At 42.7% G+C, this 24,564-nt stretch overlaps 5 protein-coding genes across 6 annotated transcripts; 4 read left to right on the top strand and 1 right to left on the bottom strand.

Annotated features, from left to right (window-relative positions):
* On the top strand, positions 1-2,966 carry LOC130569958 (liver-expressed antimicrobial peptide 2). The gene is made up of 3 exons (XM_057359964.1): positions 1-947; positions 1,864-2,006; positions 2,276-2,966. The coding sequence occupies exons 1-3, from the start codon at positions 882-884 to the stop codon at positions 2,328-2,330; spliced, it is 264 nt and encodes an 87-aa protein (XP_057215947.1). The 5' UTR covers positions 1-881; the 3' UTR covers positions 2,331-2,966.
* A 113-nt stretch (positions 2,967-3,079) lies between these two features.
* Positions 3,080-12,623, bottom strand: scarb2c (scavenger receptor class B, member 2c). Its single transcript, XM_057359956.1, has 12 exons — positions 12,383-12,623; positions 11,442-11,599; positions 10,989-11,133; positions 10,520-10,708; positions 10,252-10,343; positions 10,020-10,139; positions 8,597-8,775; positions 8,085-8,203; positions 7,640-7,713; positions 6,515-6,566; positions 3,710-3,862; positions 3,080-3,471 (listed from the first exon to the last, which is right to left on the bottom strand). Exons 1-12 carry the CDS (start codon positions 12,503-12,505, stop codon positions 3,433-3,435), a joined length of 1,443 nt encoding a protein of 480 aa, XP_057215939.1. The 5' UTR covers positions 12,506-12,623; the 3' UTR covers positions 3,080-3,432.
* Positions 12,624-12,750: 127 nt separating this feature from the next.
* On the top strand, positions 12,751-16,281 carry lg19h18orf54 (linkage group 19 C18orf54 homolog). 2 transcript variants are annotated; one of them, XM_057359954.1, is made up of 8 exons: positions 12,751-13,373; positions 13,749-14,036; positions 14,190-14,849; positions 15,269-15,422; positions 15,603-15,669; positions 15,747-15,945; positions 16,053-16,096; positions 16,169-16,281. In XM_057359954.1, the coding sequence occupies exons 1-8, from the start codon at positions 13,310-13,312 to the stop codon at positions 16,250-16,252; spliced, it is 1,560 nt and encodes a 519-aa protein (XP_057215937.1). In that variant the 5' UTR covers positions 12,751-13,309; the 3' UTR covers positions 16,253-16,281. The 2 variants fall into 2 exon arrangements, with proteins under 2 accessions (XP_057215937.1, XP_057215938.1); XM_057359955.1 differs by having other exon boundaries at positions 12,759-13,373; positions 15,747-15,896.
* Positions 16,282-16,866: 585 nt separating this feature from the next.
* LOC130569955 (vitelline membrane outer layer protein 1-like) lies at positions 16,867-18,800 on the top strand. The gene is made up of 4 exons (XM_057359963.1): positions 16,867-17,064; positions 17,415-17,551; positions 17,641-17,754; positions 18,027-18,800. Exons 1-4 carry the CDS (start codon positions 16,882-16,884, stop codon positions 18,208-18,210), a joined length of 618 nt encoding a protein of 205 aa, XP_057215946.1. The 5' UTR covers positions 16,867-16,881; the 3' UTR covers positions 18,211-18,800.
* A 1,351-nt stretch (positions 18,801-20,151) lies between these two features.
* Positions 20,152-24,525, top strand: LOC130569890 (vitelline membrane outer layer protein 1-like). Its single transcript, XM_057359787.1, has 4 exons — positions 20,152-20,400; positions 21,466-21,590; positions 23,292-23,405; positions 24,179-24,525. Exons 1-4 carry the CDS (start codon positions 20,152-20,154, stop codon positions 24,360-24,362), a joined length of 672 nt encoding a protein of 223 aa, XP_057215770.1. The 3' UTR covers positions 24,363-24,525.
* Positions 24,526-24,564: the final 39 nt, after the last annotated feature.

The following is a 24,564-nucleotide window of genomic DNA, read 5'->3' as shown; positions in this document are numbered from 1 at the left end:
ACACACACACACACACACTGTAACGTTACCTTTAACATTCAAAACCTGAATTCTTTATGTCATGAGAAGAAACCTTCAGAGGAACTTCACAGGTGAGCACAGTCAAAACATTCCACAACGCCCGTTACCATGGTTACCCGCGAGCTTCATACATCCCATAATAACACGACTCCATGAGTAGGGTGTGTTAAAGGCAATATTCTACCACACACATACAGTATCTACAACACTCTCAAAAAGAATGTGTGAAATAATAATAATAGAAGTGTAACACGCGATGTGTTGATTTCACACATTAGGAGTCTCATTGCGTGTTGATTTTGTGTTAATAAAAGAGACAACACAAGGTTAAGTTAAAAGGAACACAAAGCGTGTTGTGTTGTGTTGTCCTTCACTAGAAATGTGTTCAGTTAGGAACGTTTTTCGAGCGTCTAAACGTTATAAACTTACATTTGTTATTCAGATTTGTGTCCCCTGACAATCAAATGATTTTCTACCTGCTGTACAGGAACACATTTTAACTTTCTAATCTGGTAAAAATGTACTTTTCCTTGAATGTAAAGATTCTTCAGAAGGCAGATTAAACTCTTGAACTTTGATCAGACGTAAAAGAAAAACAGGTATTAAAAGAAATCCGTGGTGCCAAAACTCCTAATCTGGGAGTGTCAGAATGAGTCTTTAATCTCTTCAGATATCAGTTTTCTCCAGATGCTCAGTTTGTCTTCTAACATCAGTTGTGATTTTGGATGAAATGACGTGGACTCGTCCTATTTTCTGGTAAAGAGTTGATCTTTGAGACTCTTATCAGGAGCTCAGAGCTCATATAAACTCGTGTGTGTGCCAATCGCTCGCTCACGGCTCGATGCGGAACATTCAACCACATGATGACAGCCAACCACAGACTGATGCTTCTCACGCTGATCATCTGTCTGCTCTTTCACTTACAGGTACACACATCACACACCCTCACAAATCAATCTTCTCATACAAAATGATTCTTAGAGAAAACCTGCACGCTCTTCAGTAAATCTGCTTTCTTTGACCGACTGAATAACAACTGATTGATTATCAACTGCTCAACTAATAGTCATTTACTGATCGATTTCACCTACAGACAATTATCTTCAGTTGACGTCAGAAATGCACATATGAAAAAAGTGACTATTGTGTGTTATGTATTCTATATATCTCTATATATATTCTGTTTTTCCTAACGTCTCTCATTTTTGAACTGATGTATATTTAGTATATTTAAGCTGCTTTGTGAACAGTGTTTCAGAAATAAATGAGTTGTCTCTATTTATCCAGACATTCAACACGACCGATCAATCCAAACATCTGCTGTGATGAAAGATGTCTGTTCTGACAGCTCTACATGATTCGTGTGTTGATAACCGTTTTCACACAGTCAGTACAGTAAAGTGCAGTAGCAGACTGATCCGCTTTTACTGTAAACGCTTCTGTACCTGAGCTTGATGACATCATCAGGTGGTCACACATTCACCTGTGTCCACCACGATGACTTTACAGCAAAGCATCAATATCTCCAAACACACATTTACAAACCAAGAGCAGTTTGTCTACATACTTCTGCAGTCCATTGTGTCACGAATTTAGTTCAGGGTTTGAGCTTTACAACATTGTGTAGAATAAACAGTTGTTGTGTTGATGTCTAGTGTTATACCTGACTCCTCAAGCACCTCTCTCTCTCTCTCTCTCAAGATTTGAAGAAGCTTTATTGGCATGATAAAACAAATTTGACCAAATTAAATATTTTCTCTCTATAACTAAAGTTATAGATTAATTAAATTAAAGAGAGTATATAATTAAATATAACTCTCTCTCTCTCTCTCTCTCTCTCAGGTCCAGTCGGCACCTGTAGACAGTAGCTGGACGACCGGGCTGCTTCATCGTGCCAAGCGCTCGTTGCTATGGCGATGGAACACTCTGAAGCCTGTGGGTTCTGGATGCAGAGATCATTACGAGTGCGGAACAAACTACTGCAGGTGAGCGCCACAAACCAAACTCGTGACATTAAAGAATTCAAAAGTATTCAATTCATTGAGGTGTCTTATAATATTGTGTGAAGTATTCATGTAAATAGAATTATGGCTGCAGATTGTGTTCTACTGTAAATCTGTGACAGCAGACGTGACTGATAAATGTTTATGACAGAAAACATCAGTTACACGGATCAGCAAATTGACTGTTATCACGATGACACGTCAGCGTTTTCTGTTTATGAACTTGATGCACGTCTTTCTTCTTGTTTCAGGAACCACATGTGTGCGTTTAAAAGCCAGCATATGACTGACACAACATCACGCTGAGTTCTCTCTCCTTCGACATCAGTGATCATGAAACACGTGTGTGTGACTATAAACCAAACACTCAAGTTTGCATCCATAGTTTGATGTATGATGTGACAAAATACAAACATGAATGGCAAAAGAATGTGTAGAATTACGTTATTTTATTTATTTTGTAAACGTCAGACACTTCAGGTGAGATGTTGTAACCAGTTTTTTTTATTCAAATGTTTTATTATTTTGTGCAATATTATTTTCCTTAAGAAAAAGAAGAAACTCGAGACGACAATGCTGAAATAAACACATAAGAAATCAGCGCGAGCTGAAAAACCATGATTATACCGGTTGAATATATGAATTCAGACGCTGTTAAAGAAGCTTGTTTCTTCATTATTACTGTCAAAAACACAAGCGTGTCGGACAGGACAGCTGATGAGTGGTGTGAATATTTGGTTCCTGATTCATCAGTGCATATCAGTGAATGATTTCGAGACATTGTGAGGACAACAGTATCACACAATCATGTTAATGTTATAATGTCCCGGTAAAGACGGGTCGGCTATACAGTACAGTACATTACATTCACAAACAAACAAACAAACATGAAATGTCATTGAAAAACTTGAACTCTATTAGTGATGTGTTCGTGTGGCGTCGATTCCTCGAAAAAATGAAATTAGAACCAAATGAAGTGTGGTGAGAGACGGGCCACCGATCTAGTGCTTCTCACACATGGTGATGCTCAGTCATGAAGCAGAATAAACTGTGACATGATCCGTCATTACATAAGAATATTAGTAGCTCACTGATGACGTGTAACGTGTTGCATCACACCTGTGATCAGCACAACAACCTCTTCTGACTTTATTTACACATATTACTTGCTTTAAAACTCCTGTGATATTCTGTTCAAATCCGAACGTATAAACTGTAAATGAAGAGGCACTTCTTTCCCGTCAGGTCCGGCTGATCCTGGTGACGCGTCAAACTTTGCATTTTGATTGGTGTGACGGTGACTGAAGTGAAGTCACAGACTGTTACCGTGTGAAATTAAAGTACCTTATAGTGTTAAGCAATGAGAGTTGGCGGTGATGTTTGTCTGTCTCTCAGCGGTCAGGTGACTTTATGATGCGAGGAGGGGTTGACGTTCTGCTGCCGTGCTCTGACAAATCAACACACAACATCAATCAGTTCAGAAGCATCAGTACACACACATCACACTGCAGCACTGAATACATCGCCAACAAAGAAAGCAATCCCAGAATGCACTGCAGTTGCGTCCATCGCGACCTCACCAAACCGGAATAAACTGAGAAGGAGAATTACTTCCTGACATTTCCATTGGTTAACAGCAGAAAGGAAGTGACATCACAAATGCATTAATGCCGTGACAGCCTCACCTGTGGTCCTTTCTGATGGCAGATGAGCACAATGAAGGCCACGCCCAGTAAGATGCCTAGACCAATCACGATGAAGGGGATGTTGATGACGACATTAGCCTCGGTGACGACCACTTGAAGTTTCTCGGCAGATTCTTCATCAATAACAACGCTCTGTGAAAAAGGATGGGAGTGTTTGAGAGATAGGAAGAGGTGACAAAGAACAGCATTTTCACGTCTCCTTTTTAGTTCCTCTGTCATGAACACCAGAAGCATCTGTCCGGTCGCCCCCGGACACGCCTCATGTGTTTTCAACTCAAAAACAAGCTTTTGATCTCATTCTTCGGTTTTAATCAGAACATTAGAGAACATTGATCTCAAGTTTAACTCGGTATTAGCAATCACCGGCCTCTAACCTGCAGAGACTGATGCAAACACAAACATCTCTGTGGAAATACGTCTGTTCAGTAGGAGGTCATTCCAAAGTTATCATTAAACAGATGATGTCGGGCCAGGATGCTGATTGGTCAGTGATATCATGTGGTGCTTTCAGGAAAAAGTCCACCATACAAGAATACTGTCGATGGCACAAGAAAAATATTCCTGTTTTCCCTATTAACCTCCTACGACCTGGCGTCCACATGTGTGGACATCACATTTTGGTTGTGTGCACGATAATACTTAATTCTGTGTAACTGGAACCTGTTATTCACAAACACGGACCTTTACACTGCCATCTGGTGGTGTCAGAAGAGAAAAACACTTTACATAAAAATGTCAAGATGGCGGCGAACACATCTGAAATATAAAGGCAGCTATGGCAGGCCAAAACGTCCAAAAGGTAAAAAATGTAATAAAATGTCATTGTTGCTTCTTGTTACGTTATGCATAGTAGTGTTGTATGATTAATATGGCATGCAAATTTGACACATTTTTGCAACAGTAAAGATGTACTATGCCTCTAAACGTGATGTCCACACATGTGGACAATGGGACTTTGCTTAGTTGAAAATGTAAAAATGTATTAAAAAATAATTGTTTTTAAATAACTGTGAAAACGTAGTTTGGGAAGAATTTGTTTGAAAGCATCAATTTACACAACGACTGCAAGCAGTACCATGGGGCCAAGCCCACACCTTACCAAGTGTACCCACACCCAGCCCACACTTCCCCCAGGGTGCCCACATTTTTCCCGGTGTACCCACAGCATTCCCACACTTCCCCCCAGTGTACCCACAACATTCCCACACTTCCCCCCAGTGTACCCACAACATTCCCACACTTACCCAAGTGTACCCACAGCATGCGCACACACATCCCACACTTCTCCCAGTGTACCCACAGCATGCGCACACTTACCCAAGTGTACCCACAGCATGCGCACACACATCCCACACTTCTCCCAGTGTACCCACAGCATGCGCACACACAGCCCACACTGCCCCCAGTGTACCCACACCCAGCCCAAACTTCCCTCAGTGTACCCACATCATGCCCACACTTCCCCCATGTACCCACAGCATGCCCACACTTCCCCCAGTGTACCCATACGTCCCCCAGTGTACCCACACTTACCCCAGTGTACCCACAGCATGCCCACACACAGCCTACACTTCCCCCAGTGTACCCACACCTAGCCCACACTTCCCTCAGTGTACCTACAGCATGCCCACACTTCCCCTAGTGTACCCATAGCATTCCCACACTTCCCCCAGTGTACCCACAGCATTCCCACACTTCCCCCAGTGTACCCTCAGCATTCTCACAGCGTACTTACGGTGTTACCACAGCATTCCCACACTTCCCCCATTGTACCCACAGCATGCCCACACTTTCCCCAGTGTACCCACAGCATTCCCACACTTCCCCCAGTGTACTCAGGCTGTTAATAAAATAGATTTGTACTTTATTAAAAAATGGTGTCTTGACTGTTTTCTGTGGATACAGACCGATTGTCCACATGTGTGGACATCGTTTTTTTCAAAAAGTGCTTCATGTTCAAATATAATATTTGGTTATTATATTTATTGGTTCCTCCTAACCCCAAATAGCTAGAAGAAATCTAAAATGCAAGCCAAACCAAAGCTCGGGTCTTAGGAGGTTAAATATTTTTCTCGCCTAGTTGGCAAACAGCTTTTTCCTGTTTTAAGCAAAAACATCATGTGTCTGGATTTTTCTGAGAGCAAAACATAAAATCTTGTATTACTTTGCTTCTCAATAGGGATGTAACGATTATAATGTGTGAGGATTCAAGCCGGTTGAGATGTTGTTTGAATCGCAGTACACGTTTTGAACAGCAGGGGCCGCGGCGTTTACTGCAAACTTGGAAAACATGGAAATGCAGATATTTCTTAAATGTCAAAAAATCCAAGAAAAGCACAGACTTTATTTTAAAGAGACTTTTGTATTATTCATTTTTATTCGATTTGGAATTTGTTTTAAAATTGCAGTTTAGTTCGGTTATTTGAGATGTTTACTTTACAAAGAAATGTGCAGTATTTAAGAATGAATAAAAGGGCAGTTGTTCATTTCTAATTTGTCTCAACTCATCTTGTAAAAATAAAGCGTGAATGAATCGTGAATCACATTGAGTGAATAGTTACATCCCTACTTCTCAAATAAAATCGTCTTGTTTAAAGAATGTTGAGATTGTATTGGACAACAAGACAAAAAACTGAGTAAGACAATTATTTTTGCTATTTTTGCTATAAGAATAATTGTAAACATGTTCCTGTGGCAGAGAAAAATAGTCCTTTAATGGCTTACACATTAAGGAAGTAAAATTCATTACAAATTAAACATTTCTCACGGTGCAAACAACATTACCTCATTAATGTACATGACAGGATACACCAACGTCCTGATTTTCTCTGTTTGACTGTAAACACACAAACAATATAAAGTATGTGAAGAGTATGTACCGTCATCATGAACAAGCTTCAAAATAAACACACACAAGTGAAGGGCAACACACTCATGATGTGTTGGAATTAAACAGGGAAACTGCAGGTCACACATACACACGCACACACACACACACAACACAACACAACACACACAACGCACGCACGCACGCACGCACGCACGCACGCACGCACGCGCACACACGCACACACACACACACACACACACGTACGCTCTTGTGTTTCTGTGGGAACTCTGTGTCATGCTGATAATTATAGCTGTGGAAAGATGTTTTCCGTCCACACACTCGTGAGAGAGAGAAAGTGATTTATCTTCAGGGTGACGCTCAGATATATCAGACTTCAAACCCTGAAGCCAAGAAACTGTCGCGTCAGGAGGGAAATCTGGCAGCACATGAGCACCTGACCATTGCATTGCATTCTGGGTGAAATGTGAAAATGCACAACACAAACCATCAGCTCACTGCTGCGGCACAAGAGTCTGTCCACAGAAATGAAGGAAAGGGAAGCGAAAAGCACTGCTATTTGATTTCAGGACTGATAAAACATTCATGGCTTGTGTCAGACAGACGCCTCACACACGGAACAAACACAAAACTCTGTGTTGTGTGTGTCATGAATGAAAGATGAATGCAGTGTGTTTGTTGTGACGTGATGTCATGAATCATGACGGTTAAATGACTCGCTGTTTATCTTTGCACCAGCCGATCGACATGTTTAGAGGTCAAGTGTTGATTTTACAAACGTTTTCTGTCAAAAAGCCAGAAAAACGTTCTGACTCTTTATCATCACAGAGGTCAAAGGTAAAGTTGAGCGTGCAGTCATTTCACCAGATTATTACTGTGAAGATAACTTCACATAACACACAACACGTATGACCTGCAGGCTCTCTCAGTACCTCATGTCAAGAATCAATATCATTGTGTGTTTGAATTTAGCATGAAGAGCTTTGCAGAGCGTTGAAGTGTGACTGTGTGTTTATTTTCACAGCTATAAAACACACGTCACCTGTGAGAAACATCCTCACCTGAACACTGACATCTGCTCCAGAAACACGTTCACCTGAAGACGCTTCGCAGCCCGGAGCAGAAGTCCAGTGAGCTGAGAACACACGCACGCACGCACGCACACACACACACACACACACACACACACACATGCACGCACGCACAGCACGCACACACACACACGGCGTTAACACAAACTCCTGACTGAAAAACTGCAGATCTGTTTACAGTCAATAACACAGTGATCAGACACATGGTTAGTTGTTCTGTCTCAGAGTTTGTCGCTTTACTGTGACTTTATGATCAGAGTGAATGTTCGTGTGGCACAATGACGCCACCTGGTGGATATTTACACACATGTGATGAAATGATTGTTGTGATTGTCTGTGGTGTTGTCTCTCGCTGTCAGTACGTGTGTGACAGGTGAATGTGCGCATGTATCATAACACACATGAGCGGACGCACCGGGTTGATGTCAATGGCTGTTTCATGTTCCTCCTTCCTGGGGTTCATCCCATAAACATCCTGAACATATTTATCATCAGCCTGATAGAAGTGAGGTGATGACATGATGATGGGAGCTCCTGACATCACACACAGAGAGAGAAGTTAGAAAACCAACTCATGAGTCTGCTCACACACGCACACACACACGGTTTATTATCCCCGTGGGGACAGTCCATAGGCGTAATGTTTGTATACTGTACAAACTGTATATTCTATCCCCTATCCCTAACCCTATCCCTAAACCTACAGATCATAGAACACTTATAATAAAAAATATTGTTCCGTACAATTTATAAGCTTTTGTGCCCATGAGGACCTCAGTTTTGGTCCCCACATTGACACGAGTCCCCATGTGTTGGTGTGTATTCAGGTTTAGGTCCCCACCGGGATATACAAACATGAACACACACACGTGCACACACACACGTGCACACACACACACATGCGCACAAGCTCTCACACACATGTACCTTCTTTACACACGCTGATGTTGAGCAGTCCAGACCCGACGCAGGTGTCGTTTGTCACACAGAAGCCGGCGTTATCCGGGTTAATGGTGATGTTAGCAAAAACCTCACTGGGAGGAACGAAGCGGAATCCCGGGACTCCTTGTACACTCACGTCTGATTCATACACAGCATACAGAGATCTGTACACACACACACACACTGCTGGTAAACCACAGAAACCTCCTCTGGACTTTAAAAGAGTTTCAGTGGATGTCCGATAATGGATTGTGATGATGCAGATGACAGGAAAACACATGACTGAATTTATGCAACCAGTGACCAACATACAAACCTACTGACAGCAGCCAAAAAACCCCAAACACTCCGTCAACAACACTGTCTGATCAAACGCTACACACTGTCTGATCAAATGCTACACACTGTCTGATCAAACGCTACACACTGTCTGATCAAACGCTACACACTGTCTGATCAAACGCTACACACTGTCTGATCAAACGCTACACACTGTCTGATCAAACGCTACACACTGTCTGATCAAACGCTACACACTGTCTGATCAAACGCTACACACTGTCTGATCAAACGCTACACACTGTCTGATCAAACGCTACACACTGTCTGATCAAACGCTACACACTGTCTGATCAAACGCTACACACTGTCTGATCAAACGCTACACACTGTCTGATCAAACGCTACACACTGTCTGATCAAACGCTACACACTGTCTGATCAAACGCTACACACTGTCTGATCAAACGCTACACACTGTCTGATCAAACGCTACACACTGTCTGATCAAACGCTACACACTGTCTGATCAAACGCTACACACACTGTCTGATCAAACGCTACACACTGTCTGATCAAACGCTACACACTGTCTGATCAAACGCTACACACTGTCTGATCAAACGCTACACACTGTCTGATCAAACGCTACACACTGTCTGATCAAACGCTACACACTGTCTGATCAAACGCTACACACTGTCTGATCAAACGCTACACACTGTCTGATCAAACGCTACACACTGTCTGATCAAACGCTACACACTGTCTGATCAAACCCTACACACTGTCTGATCAAACGCTACACACTGTCTGATCAAACTCTACACAAACGCTCAGTTTTACTCAATATCATCAATACACAATCAATGTTTCAAAACCATGAATGAAGCAGACGTCAAATGTGACAACATCCCATAAACGCTACAGTTAAATAAGTAACCAACATGACAACTAGATCAGGACTCGTGTTTCCGTGGTAACAGAAAATGATCTGATCATCCCTCTGGATGAGATTATGGGATGTGTACAACCTCACCATTCATAATAAAGGAACGGTGTTCACTAAGAGGAGGCTCTTGAGCAGCACAGATCTGAGATCAGCGGTTAATGACCGTCAGTGACACACCTGCAGAGATCCGTAGAAAACATGTAGAGCTTCTCTGTCTTTGTGATGATGGGATGAAAAGATGCTCCGTCCGTTCCATTGATCATGTTGCAGTCATCTGTGCTCCACCAGTTTAATGAACTAACACACACACACACACACACACACACACACACACACACAGAGAGAGAGAGAGAGAGATTCTCATGGCTGTTATGTGGACATGGATCTGTTCATACACACATGAAAGTACCTCTGTCCGTTCCACTTGTCTATACGAGCAAAATCCAGATAGTTCTGAGTCCCCGTCAGAAACTCGTAATCTCCACCACTGGTGCCGTTTCTCTAAAACACAACACATAAACCAACACCTGAAAAACAACAACAAACACCTACAACACCACCTTCTGACGATGGTCCCTTCTATAGGGACTTCAGAACAAACGCTCTCAATAAAAACACAAAGGTAGTGCTTCTAGAGCGCGAACCCAACGCGTGTGTTCAGGTCTGCCACACGTTACCTTGTAGAAAAGTCCAAAGTGATCATCCAAAGGGACCAAGAGTTTGAGAGCTTTGAGCAGAGGATCTTCATAACCCCACAGCAGATCACCCACCCTGAATGTCCCGAACACACCGACGCTCATAGATCTCATCAGATCAGCGATAAGCCTGCCGATGACCGAGTGATCTTGAAATTTCTCCATCACCGTCTGAAGACAAACACACGAGACAGGCACACAGATGAAGCTCACATCCACATCTGGTTAGTTCACACACAGCACCATGATCTCACAAACCAATGATGGTCTTCTTCAACAGTTCTCAGTACTGTACAGCTGATCTTTAAGTTAGCGATAATTGAAGACTGTGCACCAAACACAACCGTGAAAAGATACGAAAGGAAATGGTTTACACTGGGAGTGAAATGAAACACGGGACACTTCTTCATTACACGTGACGCTCCGATCTGGAAACCACAGAGCATCTCACCACGGCAGGTATGTTGGCGGTTCGAACGAGGTCATCCTCTGAGCCGCGTGACATGTTAGGCACGAACACGTACGTCTTTGGATTGATGGCTGCCACTTTGGTTCCGTTCTCCAAAACTTTCACTTCCTCCATGGACCGATACTCCCTGAAAGAGGACATTGAAATGTTAAAACAGAAACAGCATTTCACTGACTTCTGTAATGGAGCGGTAATTTACATCGATGACCTCATTTAGAAATATCAACTAATATTGGGATCAGAATGCCTGATGGTTTTAAATGTGTCCAGCAGCATTCCAATGGAACATCTGACGTCAGCAAACTCGCGACAGAGGAAACACGGTCAGCAAAACATGATCACATGACACATCCAGAGAACAGCGTGACTAACGTCCTTTATCATGTCAGTTCTGACCTCCGTGTTTGATGTCTGACCCGTGCGTGGAGTGCTCACCTGTATGTGTACGGGCCGATCTGTACGACGGAGGGTTTGGCGCCGTCCAGAACCTCGGCAGGATTGGTCAGATTAAACAAATAAAACTGCATGTAAACCGGAGGCGGGGGGTTCTGCCACACTGAGAACGCTTCAGTTCCGTTGACCAGAACGATCTCCTGCAAGAGAAAGTGAAACGATTGAGTTACTATGTGGATGTGTGAAGCTCTCGCAGAATCAGAACATACGATCTAGCAATGTTTAACTCTCTTTATCAACACTTATCAAACATCTTTTTGTGCTTATGCTGTCTTTCTTTCAAATATATGTGAAACATGCACTGATGTTTTCTATTGATTTAAAGGGACAGTTCAGCTAATGACGTTCATCATTTATTCATCCTCATGTCGTGTCAAACCTGTATGAGTTTCTTTCTTCTGCAGAACACAAGAGCAGATATTTTGAAGAATGTTGACGATCAAACAACACGGAACCCCATTGACTTCCATTAAATGGACACAAAACCACCGAGACATTTCTTAAAATATCTTCTTTTGTGTTTCCCTGAAGAAAGACTCACAGATTTACAAACACATGAGAGAGAATAAATGATGACAGAATTGAGATTTTTGGCTAAACTATGCCTTTAATGTTTACATACCATCAAAACCTATTATCTCTGATGATTATTTGATTTTAAATAATACAAAATGATTTTATCTGGTGTGCTTTTTCCAGTAGGATTTAGTGGTGTTCCATGGGTTCCCGTTCACCAAACATCCCACCGACAGAATCCAGCACAGTGCTACTAGAGACCAGTAATCGTTTCCAATACGATTCCCATTACAACCATCAAATCCCTTAGTTTCGGTTGGGATCATATTTTTAAGGCGCTGGAAAGAATATGACGAAGTTAAAATAGCAGCAGTGTAAATATGACATGGATATAAACACAAACTGACCTGTTTTACTCTGTTGTTTATGAGCTTCTGAAAGACTTGAGACAAAACCATCGCGATCCCGCCGATCAACAGCAGAATACACACAACACCGACACTGTAAACACAACACGACTTGAGCCTCATGACTGGAGTTTGGACAGACAGAGAGAAATGGAACAGAGAGCAGCTTAGCCAGATTGACAGAGACGCGCCGTGCTAGACTTCATGGGGCGCTGCGCAGACCGATTGACCTATGACGTCATTCGCCTCTCGGTCTGCGCAGTGACGCGTGATGTCGAACACACCCAATGATGACGAGCGGATTAAAGACGTGTATTGTTTTATTGTATTAATTAATTTTATGAGTTATTACAAAAAAGCCTGCGTCTGCGTGTACACACTCGATAATAAAAATTGCTTACGTCGCCTTGTTCAGTTTTTTATTCGTTCATGATGACGTTATAGTCATCAATTATCACAGTTAAAAGTACAAATATGAAAAAAAGATATATGCTAATTATTATTTCGACCCAGCGAACGTAAGCAAAATGTTACCAGGCCGAATCACTATAGCCTAAGCCCCAACCATATTGTGTGCATGCTGGTGACAATTTTAGCCCGTATTTACACATTCTAGCGAGTAGTTCATGAACTATGCATTTAATACGCGTTGTATAACACTCTGTTTGCCAGGTTAGGGTCGAAACTAAGCATAGATCAATCAGATTAACGTGCAGTAGCAGAAGGTGCAGCGGCTAGTTTCGAAAAAAAAAATCTTTAAGTCATGTGATTCAGTAGACATGCGCAGTTGCGCTGACGGCTGTGTGTGGAGTGGCTAGATTTTACAGAACGTCTTGGGCAGAAATCACGTGACTGACTGCGCACGCGCAGAGACGCTGGCGGTTGTCCGAGTGATTTCAGTGTTGAATGTTTCGCTAAACCTGTTGAATGCGTTTGTTCTTCACTTTCGACTCACTTTCATTTTCTGTTCGGGGTTTTCACAGGATTTCTGGTGAGACGATGTTGATGTTTCTGATGAAAGAAAACCGAAAGTTTCAGATGGTTCAGAACATTGATGTATGGTTACTCTTGACATGAATGGAACGTTACAGTAGAGTTCGCTGTAATAAACCTCAGCACAGATTTCAGTAACAAAGACTGTAGCATGAATGAACGTGAAACGGTTATGAAATTAAAACCATTTTTTAGCATCAGTTAATGTACATTCAAATAGTTAGAAATGTCATGCAACTTTGAATCATATTTATTTTAATGCACAGATAAATGCAATAGAATGCAAATATTTCTTAATGATTTACATGTATGAAAGTTATTATAAAGTGTTATCATGATATATATGAATAAAACCCATCTTGTGACGTTGCAGTCATTGTGCTAAGAGTCCAGTGTGTGATCATGTGGTCTGATGATGTCATCACGTCCCCTGAGTCCACCGTCACGTCACTGCTGGCCACATCAGGACACCTGCAGAGCGGTCTGCATCCAGAGCCCGTCCCCACCATCACATATAGAGACAAGCGCTACGTCTCTGCTTCAGAGGCTCTGGACGCATACATCGCTGATTTCCAGAAGAGCCCGCGGGACTCTGAAACTACAACAGGGAAACTTCAAGTGACCAGACAGCTTCCAAAACCTCATCCACGAAACAGAGATGGTAACTGGGAACGACATGCTCTGAAGCTGATGTTTAATAATCAGAATCTCATTCATTTCATCTCCATAGCAGCCGGGCTAGGATTTGAATCTGCTGTGTCTTTTCTTAATGTCATGCGTGACGCGCAGTGTTGATTTGTTTTCACATGTGCAGTGCTGAAGACCAGTTTGACGGAGGGAGAGCTGAATTTCCTCAACATTCCCGCTCAGAAGAGAGACTCTGATGGTCTCAGCATGACCACTGATGATCTCTTGGCTCTTCCGACAGACGGCTCTCTGCCCGTGACCCGCACCTCCGCTCTCCTCTCCCAGTCTGGGATCTCACCGTTGGGACTGAGCTTTAACTCCAGCGCCCGCTCCCACTCACGGCCCAGCGGAGCTCAAAAACGCTTCATGCGGCGTCCTCATCAGAGAGCTCCGCCCACACAACGACCGTCCACGTCTCTCCCTGTGGATGATTTACGATCGCGGCATCAAGGCCATTCTTCCAATCTGCCACCCCACACACCCAGATCGCATTACCTCCCACGCTGGATGACCAGCCAGAAATCGGAGATGGATTTTTCTGGAATAACCAGCGTTCCTGACTTGAAATACCCGGGATGGCTCGGGCAGTGTGAAGACTCCTCGTCCGGCAGCGCTCAGACTCCTCCTCCTCTCGGAGTTCCTTCATGGGTGGGTGAACTGGAAGAGTCCAGAGGAGTGAGACGGTCAGACACTGAAGGTCACAGAGGTGTCAAAGGTCACCCGAGAGAGCTGTGTGAACTGAGGAAGATGCGGTTGCAGTTTTCAGAGCCAGTAAAGAGACAAGAAGGTTTGCACATTCAACAAAGCTCGACAACTCCGAAACATTCTTGAATCTTGTCATGGGATGCTTAACAAGATTTTCTCACTTTTCTTATTTTGAGGTTATCTATGCTTCCAAAAATTCACATCCACAACTTAAAATGAACTTTTTAATATCAATTTAAACTTCTGCTTAGGAGAGGATGCAAACCCGTCAAATGTAATGCTGTCGCCCTCAACATGATTTATTTCAAATACACTAAAAATCAAGATGTTTGTTAGTGTTTTGGCTGTTCTTATAACAAGCTGTAGAATATGTTAAAGGGTAGGATTTGTGATTCCCTGAAATCAAGAAGGTTGAGGTCAACTATTCTAGAATGAGAATATACCTGCCACAACAGGAAGTGTAACATAACTCCTAAACGGTGTTTGTTTGTCTCTGTTTAGATGAGAGGATTGATTCTCTGATCTTCAGAGCCGAGCAGATGCTCAACTCATCGTCTCATGGTCTCTGTGAGCGGGTTAAAGGACACAACACCTCCGGAGATACGGAGGACAGTCTGGGTGCAGATCGCTCCTGGGACAATCCGCCCGTTACATTGTGAGACGACGAGCTTTCCTCATTTCTATTCTTCATAATGATGATAAATGACATGACGCAGATGTCAGATCGGTTTAAACTGGTATCTCTTTCTTGAGTCACCCGTCTCATTTCACAAAGAGTTTGAATATTTCCAGTAATGTGTCAATCTTTCTTTCGTGTGTGTCCTGATGTGTGCAGTAAATCTCCAGTGCCTGTGGGCAGCGCCGATGAGCCGTCACAGACGGAAGAACTACAGAGAAACAAGGTGAAGTCACAGGTTCTTGACACTCTTAAAGTGACACTTCACCCACGAATGATCACCGTGACTCCCTCTGTCCGTAGTCTGTGGGTTCACGCTCGTCGGGTTACAGCAGCAGGAGACACCCGGGTCCGGTGGAGGCGCTCAAACACATGCTGCTGCGTCTGCAGGCCGTAGAACACAACATCAGTCAATCCAACACGACAGAGTCACCGAGAGAACCAGAGGAACAGGTTCATCCATCTAAACATCCACAAAAGACACCATCACTAGAACATTTCAGTAAAAACCACTCGCAATGATTCCTTGACATCTGATTGGTTCTTACGTGACATGTGAGATGTGAAGTCACGAGTTGTTTTTTAAAGCCCGTTTGTTTGCGTTTTCAGCTGGAAACAGAAGATCACGAGACGAGCGGAGAGTCCTTGCAGAGGTCAGGAGGTCACGTGGTGATGTCACGGGTGCAGAATGACATCATGAGCTAATGTTGTGTGTTGGTCCTCAGAGCTCTGCATCATCTGGAGAGACTGAAGACTCTTGTGGAGGATATGAACGAGAGGAGCCACCGAGAACCCCGCAGCTAGGATGAAACCATCTGATGTGTTTATAACGCGCACTGTGCCTTTTATACGTGCCACATATACAGTACGCCATGAGGTCTTTATTTTTGTCCGTTTATAAACCGCTGCTACTCTGCTTTTGGTTGGAGAAACATATGGTGCCAACAGTTAAATGAATGTTTACATTGTCACTGAATCACACTATTGAATGTTTGATGTGCAGTTTTCTATTAAAAGTCCAAAACAGAAGTAAATGTTGAAGCGTTTTTGACGGTGTTTTGTTTAGAGACGTTCACAGTACACCAGCGAGACGTGTTACAGTGTTGTGCTGTATTCTGTGTTTGTGTAGCTCTTCATGTTGACACACGGGTCATTCATTGACTTCAATGATATTTCCACCACAATCACATTTATTTATCTAGTATCATTTTCTAGATTTGATCAAGCACTAACGTAGTAATGTTACAGTATGAACATTGATGTCGAGTGCGCTGATGAAACCTTTGTTTTGAGGGGTTTTCTGAAGGTGTGTATTGATCAGACTGGACTTGGATCAGATTGTTGTTGGGGTCAATATTCCAGATCGAGTTGAACAGAAGAACGCGCGGACTCGCTGCACTCATTCTCTCTCTGAGCTGCGTCTCTACACACATGAGAGATGTTCAGGTGGTTTATGTCACTGCTGTTGGTCTCGGGCTGGTGCGTGAGTGAACGGTTCCAGCGCAGCATCAACAGGCCGTACCGCTCGCAGCTGCGGGTTCATAACGGCATGCGCTGGGGCTCGTGGGGACTGAAGGACATGTGTCCGGCGGGGATGTATGCCGCAGGCTTCAGTCTGAAGGTGAAATCCTCTCAAACTGAACAAAACTAGTGTATATTTGAAGAGTTTATTTCCAAAATATAACTTTAAAATGTTTCAAAAATCTGTTTTTTTCCAATTAATATCAATCAAACTGCAGTTGGTTTGTTTTGATTTAACAGTAAACACGCAGTAATGTAAAGATGATTAAATGAAAAATGTCTTCATGCTCATGTCGTGTCAAACCTGTATCCGTTTATTTTTTCTGCAGAACACAACAGAAGATCTTTTGAAGAACGTTGACAATCAAACAACACGGAACTCCATAGACTTCCATTGTATGAACCCAAAACCACTGAGACATTTCTCAAAATATCTTCTGTTGTGTTCAGGTTGCAGGTTTGTGGGAGTCTCTGCTGGTCGGTGATAACACGGCTCTCAATGGGATTCGTCTTCACTGTATCGACCCTTGCAAGGGTTCATCGGGCCCGTACGAAGACTACGCCTCGGTTCAGTCTGATGCCGGGAGGTACAGAACAGAAAGTTAAAGGAGTATTTTATTGTAATCTAGACATACTGAATGATGTCATTAATGATGTTTGCGGTGTGTGTGCTCAGCTGGGGTCAATGGACGGACGTTAAATGGTGCTCGCGGGGGGTTTTGACATCTTTTCAGCTGAGGGTTGAACCCTATCAAGGGGGCTGGGACGACACGGCAGCGAACAACATCAGGTGAGATGAAATGTAGCTTCCTACCTTAAGTTTGATTTCCAAGTGTGCTAGTTGTATACTTTTATTCAACTTAAAATATGAAAGTATACACATATAGTCTACTTTTATGTACTTGTCAGAAACACAGAACACTTAAAATGACACTTAAGTAAACTAGACCTAAACTGACAGAAAAGTAGATCTTTTGATGGAGATGTACTCTATAAAAGCCTGATGTAGAACACAAGTACACTTGACCTGTTGTGTTTACTCTTAGTTTCCATCCTGCGCAGGTTTAACTGCAGTGGGAACACAGAAGTGCTGCAGGGATCGGGAAGGTCGTGGGGTGTCTGGGGCGACTGGAGCGACTCGTGTGAGGGAAGAGGAATCTGTGGGATTGAGACGATGGTGGAGTCGCCGCAGGGGGTCGGAGACGACACGGCTCTCAATGATGCGCGGCTTTACTGCTGCGATTAGACCACAAACTGGTCAATGTATGAGAGAACTTTCTTCAAATCAGGTTTTTAGGATGGATGAATTACTCAGGGCTTTTTTTGTCAAGTCACGATTTCTCATTCACGTCTCATTTATATGTAATAGACATGAAAAACACCAAGGACATTTAATACCAACATCGATAATAGCACATGACAGTAGTTCATTTACTTTTGTAGTAAACTTACCCATCAGTCAAATTTCATTTGCCAGTAGAAAAAAAATGATTAATCTGATTCTGTAGTAAATGCACATTAAAAAGTATAAATGAAAGATAAGGATAAATATCAGAGTCTCACGTGTTATAAAGATCTTAAACAATCCAACCGTTTCAATAGTATAATACATCTGTAGCACGTGTCCATTACCACAGAAAATCAAATGAATTGTGGTGAGGAATCGACATGACAAAATATTGTCTGCCGTAATTTAATCGATCAGAATAATAGGTCGAGAATCTAAAACTCGAAATCTTTGATCTTTACATAAAAATGTAGTTTGTTTGTCTGATGTGTAACTAATTATTCAGCATTCAAACTACAAAGATTTTTAATAAATGACACTGCATGTACTCACATTTGCCTCAGTGCCGTGTGTCCGTGTCTGTCACTGCCGGGGTTTCTGGAGCAGTGCTGGATGTTGCCGCTGCGTCTTTTCTAATAGAAAACAATGCAAAAGATATTATAATGTTAAAAAAATGTAATGTTTTGGAATATTGAGCTAGTCAGGTGCATACTGATTCTAAACTACAAGCAACAGCTGAATTTACAGTACTGTATCTAATGTGACAAAAGTGTGTCAGTATAAATCCAAGCAATTTTTTAAAGAATTACTTTGCAACAAAAGCTAAAGCAGATCAAGTTGATATTTAAACAGTTGTTGGCTGATTTTATACTCGAGCATTCAGAAACCACACAAGATAAGGTTAAGCAAGTATAAGGAGAACACACCGTATAGGCAAAGACCTCGCATAGTAACACACACCACACCGGATTTAAACAAAAAATCTTGCATGGTTAAAAACGCAACGCACAGCACAATATGATAAGTAACTGAAGTTAAGTGACCTAGATTGGATATACATTGATGCTACTTTAATTACAGCAGGAGAATCTGTTGGTGGTGTCGAAGAGCCAAAACGTGGCTCTTTATCTTCTTAAACGTGATTCACGGGATCTACTAATGAGCCCAGTACATAAATGGCAACAAGCGAAGTTTCACGTTAAAGAGCACATAACATGAGATGATGACAATGACATGTCATGCAGTGTGTAATGTTGGCGTGTTTGAAAGTAAGCAGTCTGCCAAGTTGTAAATCTGAAGGTGAATGAATATCAAAGTTATTGGCTTGGAAAAAAGGGAGTCGACTCCGAATCACGCAAACGAGTCGTCTCGAGTCCGAGTCGCGAACCGCCGTGGATTTATGTCACTACATATAGTCCCCGCCTACGATTTGCTAGAACTGCCAGTGAAAACTGCACTCTTCTCCCCCAAACACTAGCTCGTGACCTCATTCACGGTAGACCAATCACAGCAGACTAGACCATCTGACCAATCACAGCAGACTAGGCTAGCGGAAAGGAGAGGATTAGACCGATGAATCGCAGAACGAATCATTTGAGAGTCAGTCAAGAAGTAAGTTAAGAATAACTGCCTGTTATTACCAAATCATAGTGTTTTCACACCTATGTACATAAACTTGTTGTTGGACACTCCATAAACCAAAGTAGGACCTTAAAAATCCCTAGTTATGTACTCTTTAAGAGATTCAGAATGTCTCCCATGATACAGAGGCAAAAAGAATGAAGTGGGTGCTGGCAGGTCGGATGTGGAATGGTCCCGTGTGCTTTGTGTCCCCCTGTGAGTTGACGCCCTGCCCTACACACCTGGTTGCTACTGCAAACGCAACACATTTACAGACCGATGCGCATCTCTCTCCTCCTGAGCTCTAGTGAAAGACATCAGAGCGCTTCTGAAATGTTCACGTTTATTTCCCTGCTGCTTGTTTTGGGCTCGTGTGCGAGCGAACGGCTCTCAGGTGGACGGCTCGAGCGCAGCATCAACAGGTTGTACCGCTCACGGCTGCATGTGAATAACGGCATGCACATGGGCTCGTGTGGGCTGAAGGACATGTGTCCGGCGGGGACGTATGCTGCAGGATTCAGTCTGAAGGTGAGCAGCCTGTTGACTATCCTCACGTCAAAATGAAATCAGAAAGGAAACATTTTCACTATTTACTTTCTTTTTAAGTCTTTTCTTCACACGGTTTTGTGCATTATTCTGCACTATTTCAAAGGAAAAATGGATTCCTTAACTAAAACAATGAAGGACACTCAATCTTGGCAATGCTGTAGTTAAATATTAATGTTAATGTCATAAAAATCTGACAAAAATCTGAAGTAACATTAGATTTTGACTATTGGGATGTGCAAGGAGTTGTTGTGGAGGGTGAACGGTGCTTAGCAACGACCGACGCCACGGGAGCGTAAACTCCCGAGTGCTTTAAAAAAGAAAGTACATAGAATGTGCGTAGGGCACTGGACACCGACTCCCAGAGGGACATTATATGCAGTAAACACATGTTGTGTCATGTGTGTTTGACCTTGTGCGTAGGCTACTGCGTGAGATGGATTCTAGTGCACGCAGAGCAGTTTACTGTCGCAGTATTTTCATGTTACACAATCTTGGCAGTATTTAAAATAATTTACTGCTGCTTCACGTTGATGTAATAAAAATGTTGCTATTTTAAAAAAGCAATAACAATAGGCCTAGATTTGAATCATTGGGACGCACAGAGCTGTTTTGGCAGGTGAGCAACAGCACACACATTGCGCTCTGGAGCACTAAGAGAAAAGAGAAAGCGGTGTGGTCGCGTTTTCCACATGTTTATAGACACAGAATGTGAAGGCGCACTTATTTACACCATTTTTATGCTTGAGAAATAGTGTACGCAATGTTTATACAACATAACTTCGGAGACAGTCCCTAAATTCACAAATATCGAACGTCCAACGTCAGGCCAACTTTCTGCCAGTTCTGGTACGGCACTTTCAGCATCATCAGGCTGCAGGTTTCTCATGAGTTTCCCGTTTTGTTTGGAATTTGGGCCTGACAAATGCCAAGAAATATTGACACACCTGTAAAATACAAAATCTGAAAGATCATATATAGATCTTTAGTATACAATCCAGATTCTGTTGTCCCAGTGTGATGATGTTTTAGGTGGAACAGCATCAGAGGAAGGGGTTTTGGGCTGGTGATGCCACGGGTCTTAATGGGATCCGTCTTCACTGCATCAACCCTTTGAGGTGTTCACTGTGCCTGTATGAAGACTACGCCACAGTTCAGTCTGACGCTGGGAGGTAAAAGATCGGTTTGAGTTTTTCTACACTGCGTTCCAAATTATTATGCAAATTGGATTTAAGTGTCGTAAACATTTAATTTTATATTGTTCAATTAAACTTATGGATGGTATTGTGTCTCAGTGCTCTTTGGATCACTGAAATCAATCTCAGACACCTGTGATAAGTAGTTTGCCAGGTGAGCCCAATTAAAGGAAAACTACTTAAGAAGGACGTTCCACATTATTAAGCAGGCCACAGGTTTCAAGCAATATGGGAAAGAAAAAGGATCTGTCTGCTGCCGAAAAGCGTCAAATAGTGCAATGTCTTGGACAAGGTATGAAAACATTAGATATTTCACGAAAACTTAAGCGAGATCATCGTACTGTGAAGACATTTGTGGCTGATTCAGAGCACAGAAGGGTTCGTGCAGATAAAGGCAGAATGAGGAAGGTTTCTTCCAGACAAATTCATCGGATTAAGAGAGCAGCTGCAAAAATGCCATTGCAAAGCAGCAAACAGGTATTTGAAGCTGCTGGTGCCTCGGGAGTCCCGAAAACCTCAAGGTGTAGGATCCTCCAGATGCTTGCAGTTGTGCATAAACCTACTATTCGGCCACCCCTAACCAATGCTCACAAGCAGAAACGGTTGCAGTGGGCCCACACATACATGAAGACTAATTTTCAAACAGTCTTGTTTACTGATGAGTGCCGTGCAACCCTGGATGGTCCAGATGGATGGAGTAGTGGATGGTTGGTGGATGGCCACCATGTCCCAACAAGGCTGCGACGTCAGCAAGGAGGTGGCGGAGTCATGTTTTGGGCTGGAATCATGGGGAGACAGCTGGTGGGCCCCTTTAGGGTCCCTGAAGGTGTGAAAATGAACTCTGCAAGGTATGTAGAGTTTCTGACTGAGCACTTTCTTCCATGGTACAAAAAGAAGAACCATGCCTTCCGTAGCAAAATCATCTTCATGCATGACAATGCACCATCTCATGCTGCAAAGAATACCTCTGTGTCATTGGCTGCTATGGGCATAAAAGGAGAGAAACTCATGGTGTGGCCACCATCCTCCCCTGACCTCAACCCTATTGAGAACCTTTGGAGCATCCTCAAGCGAAAGATCTATGATGGTGGGAGGCAGTTAGCATCAAAACAGCAGCTCTGGGAGGCTATTCTGACATCCTGCAAAGAAATTCAATCAGAAACTATCCAAAAACTCACAAGTTCAATGGATGCAAGAATTGTGAAGGTGATATCAAAGAAGGGGTCCTATGTTAACATGTAACTTGCCCTGTTAGGATGTTTTTGATTGAAATAGCTTTTGATTTCAGTAAATATGACCTCCTAATGCTGCAAATTCAACAAATGACCATTTTCAGTTTTTTACAACCTATGAAATGTTTTCAAACTCTGTTGTGCATAATAATTTGGAACAGTGCATTTTGAGTTTTTCATTTTTTAAATAAATACTGTTGTCAGTGGGAGGTTTGTTCAATAAAATTCCAAATGTACCCTAACTGTTGATTACTTGAAAATTATACTGACTGTCATTTGCATCGACAAATTAGGAAAACCAGAGAAAGATATCATTTGCATAATAATTTGGAACGCAGTGTATATTGGCAGCTTTTGAAAGCATTCTAGATGTAACCGTTTCCACAGTCATATACTGGATATTACAACATGAGGAATTATGGCACTTTGTGGTGTGTGTCCTCAGCTGGGGTCAATGGACGGATATTAAATGGTGCTCGGGTGGTTTTTTGACATCTTTTCAGCTGAGAGTTGAACAGCATCGGGGGGTCTGGGACGACACCGCAGCGAACAACATCAGGTGAGATGAGATTTATGCCCAATCCCAATTCTATTTTCTACCCCTTCGCCGACCCCTCGCCCCTTGAAACAAAGTGGAAAGGGGAAGGGTTACAAATTTTCTGCTAAGAAATGGGACACCACTACTACACTGGTATACGTCATCATACGTCGTTGCTAGCTCCTAACGTTACGTCAGAGGACATGCGCCGATGCACCGGGTATATGACATAAACATTTATTTTCTAATATCGTGCAATCAGTGCTGTCCGCTAGCAAACTTTAGCCATTTTTTTAGGAAACGTTAAAAGAACATCACCGTAAATACAAACACAAGATTGAATGTAACATACATAAAATGAAAAATTGTCATAAAAATCCTTATTAATGGCAAAATTACTTAGGATCTGCTTGCTCGAGTGAGCAGCCATGTTGGAAATTTCTCTTAGCCCTTCGTTTGAAGTGAGGTCCCGAAAAATCTTCCTTTGAAGGGCTATCTGGCCCTTCCCCTTACCCCTCCAACCAAAAGAGAATTGAGACACCCCTACCCCTTCACGTGAACGCGCCAAACGGAGGGGTAGGGGAAAGTGTAGGGGTAAGGGGGAGAATTGGGATTGGGCCTTAGTTAACTGATTTCTCTATAAAAGAACAAGATTCCTGTAGAACTGTATAAAACCGTGACTCCATTAGAAGCAGTTCATCAACACTAACCGGGACAAATGGGTTGATCAGGTTAGTTTTCCTCAACCCTTAAGGGTACCTCGGCAGGATGTAAAGATGTAAACGTCTCCACAGGTTTACCTGCAGTGGAACTGGACGGGTGCTGGAGGGCTCGGGAACATGGTGGGGTGACTGGGGGAACTGGAGCGACAAGTGTCAGGGAAAAGGAATCTGTGGGATCAAGACAAAGGTGGAAGTACCGCAAGGAGTCAAAGACGACACGGCCCTCAATGACGCGCGCATGTATTGCTGCGATTAGAACCTGTGATTACAAAAAACAGCAGAGAATTCTCTTATCCCTAAAGAGAACTTGAAAAAGTTACTTAAAACGAACAATTGCAGACTGTAACTGGAGCACATGAGGATAATTCATTTACTTCTGTAGAACTGTTTGTTTGTTATTAGGTCAAGTGCATTTCTAGTTACCATAAACACATTTGCATCTGATTCTGTGAATGGAA

Source organism: Triplophysa rosa, linkage group LG19 (genome assembly GCF_024868665.1).
Source record: "Triplophysa rosa linkage group LG19, Trosa_1v2, whole genome shotgun sequence".
Lineage (NCBI taxonomy): Eukaryota > Metazoa > Chordata > Actinopteri > Cypriniformes > Nemacheilidae > Triplophysa > Triplophysa rosa.
The sequence above is the reverse complement of the archived record's forward strand: the minus strand, read 5'-3'. Positions and strand labels throughout refer to the sequence as shown.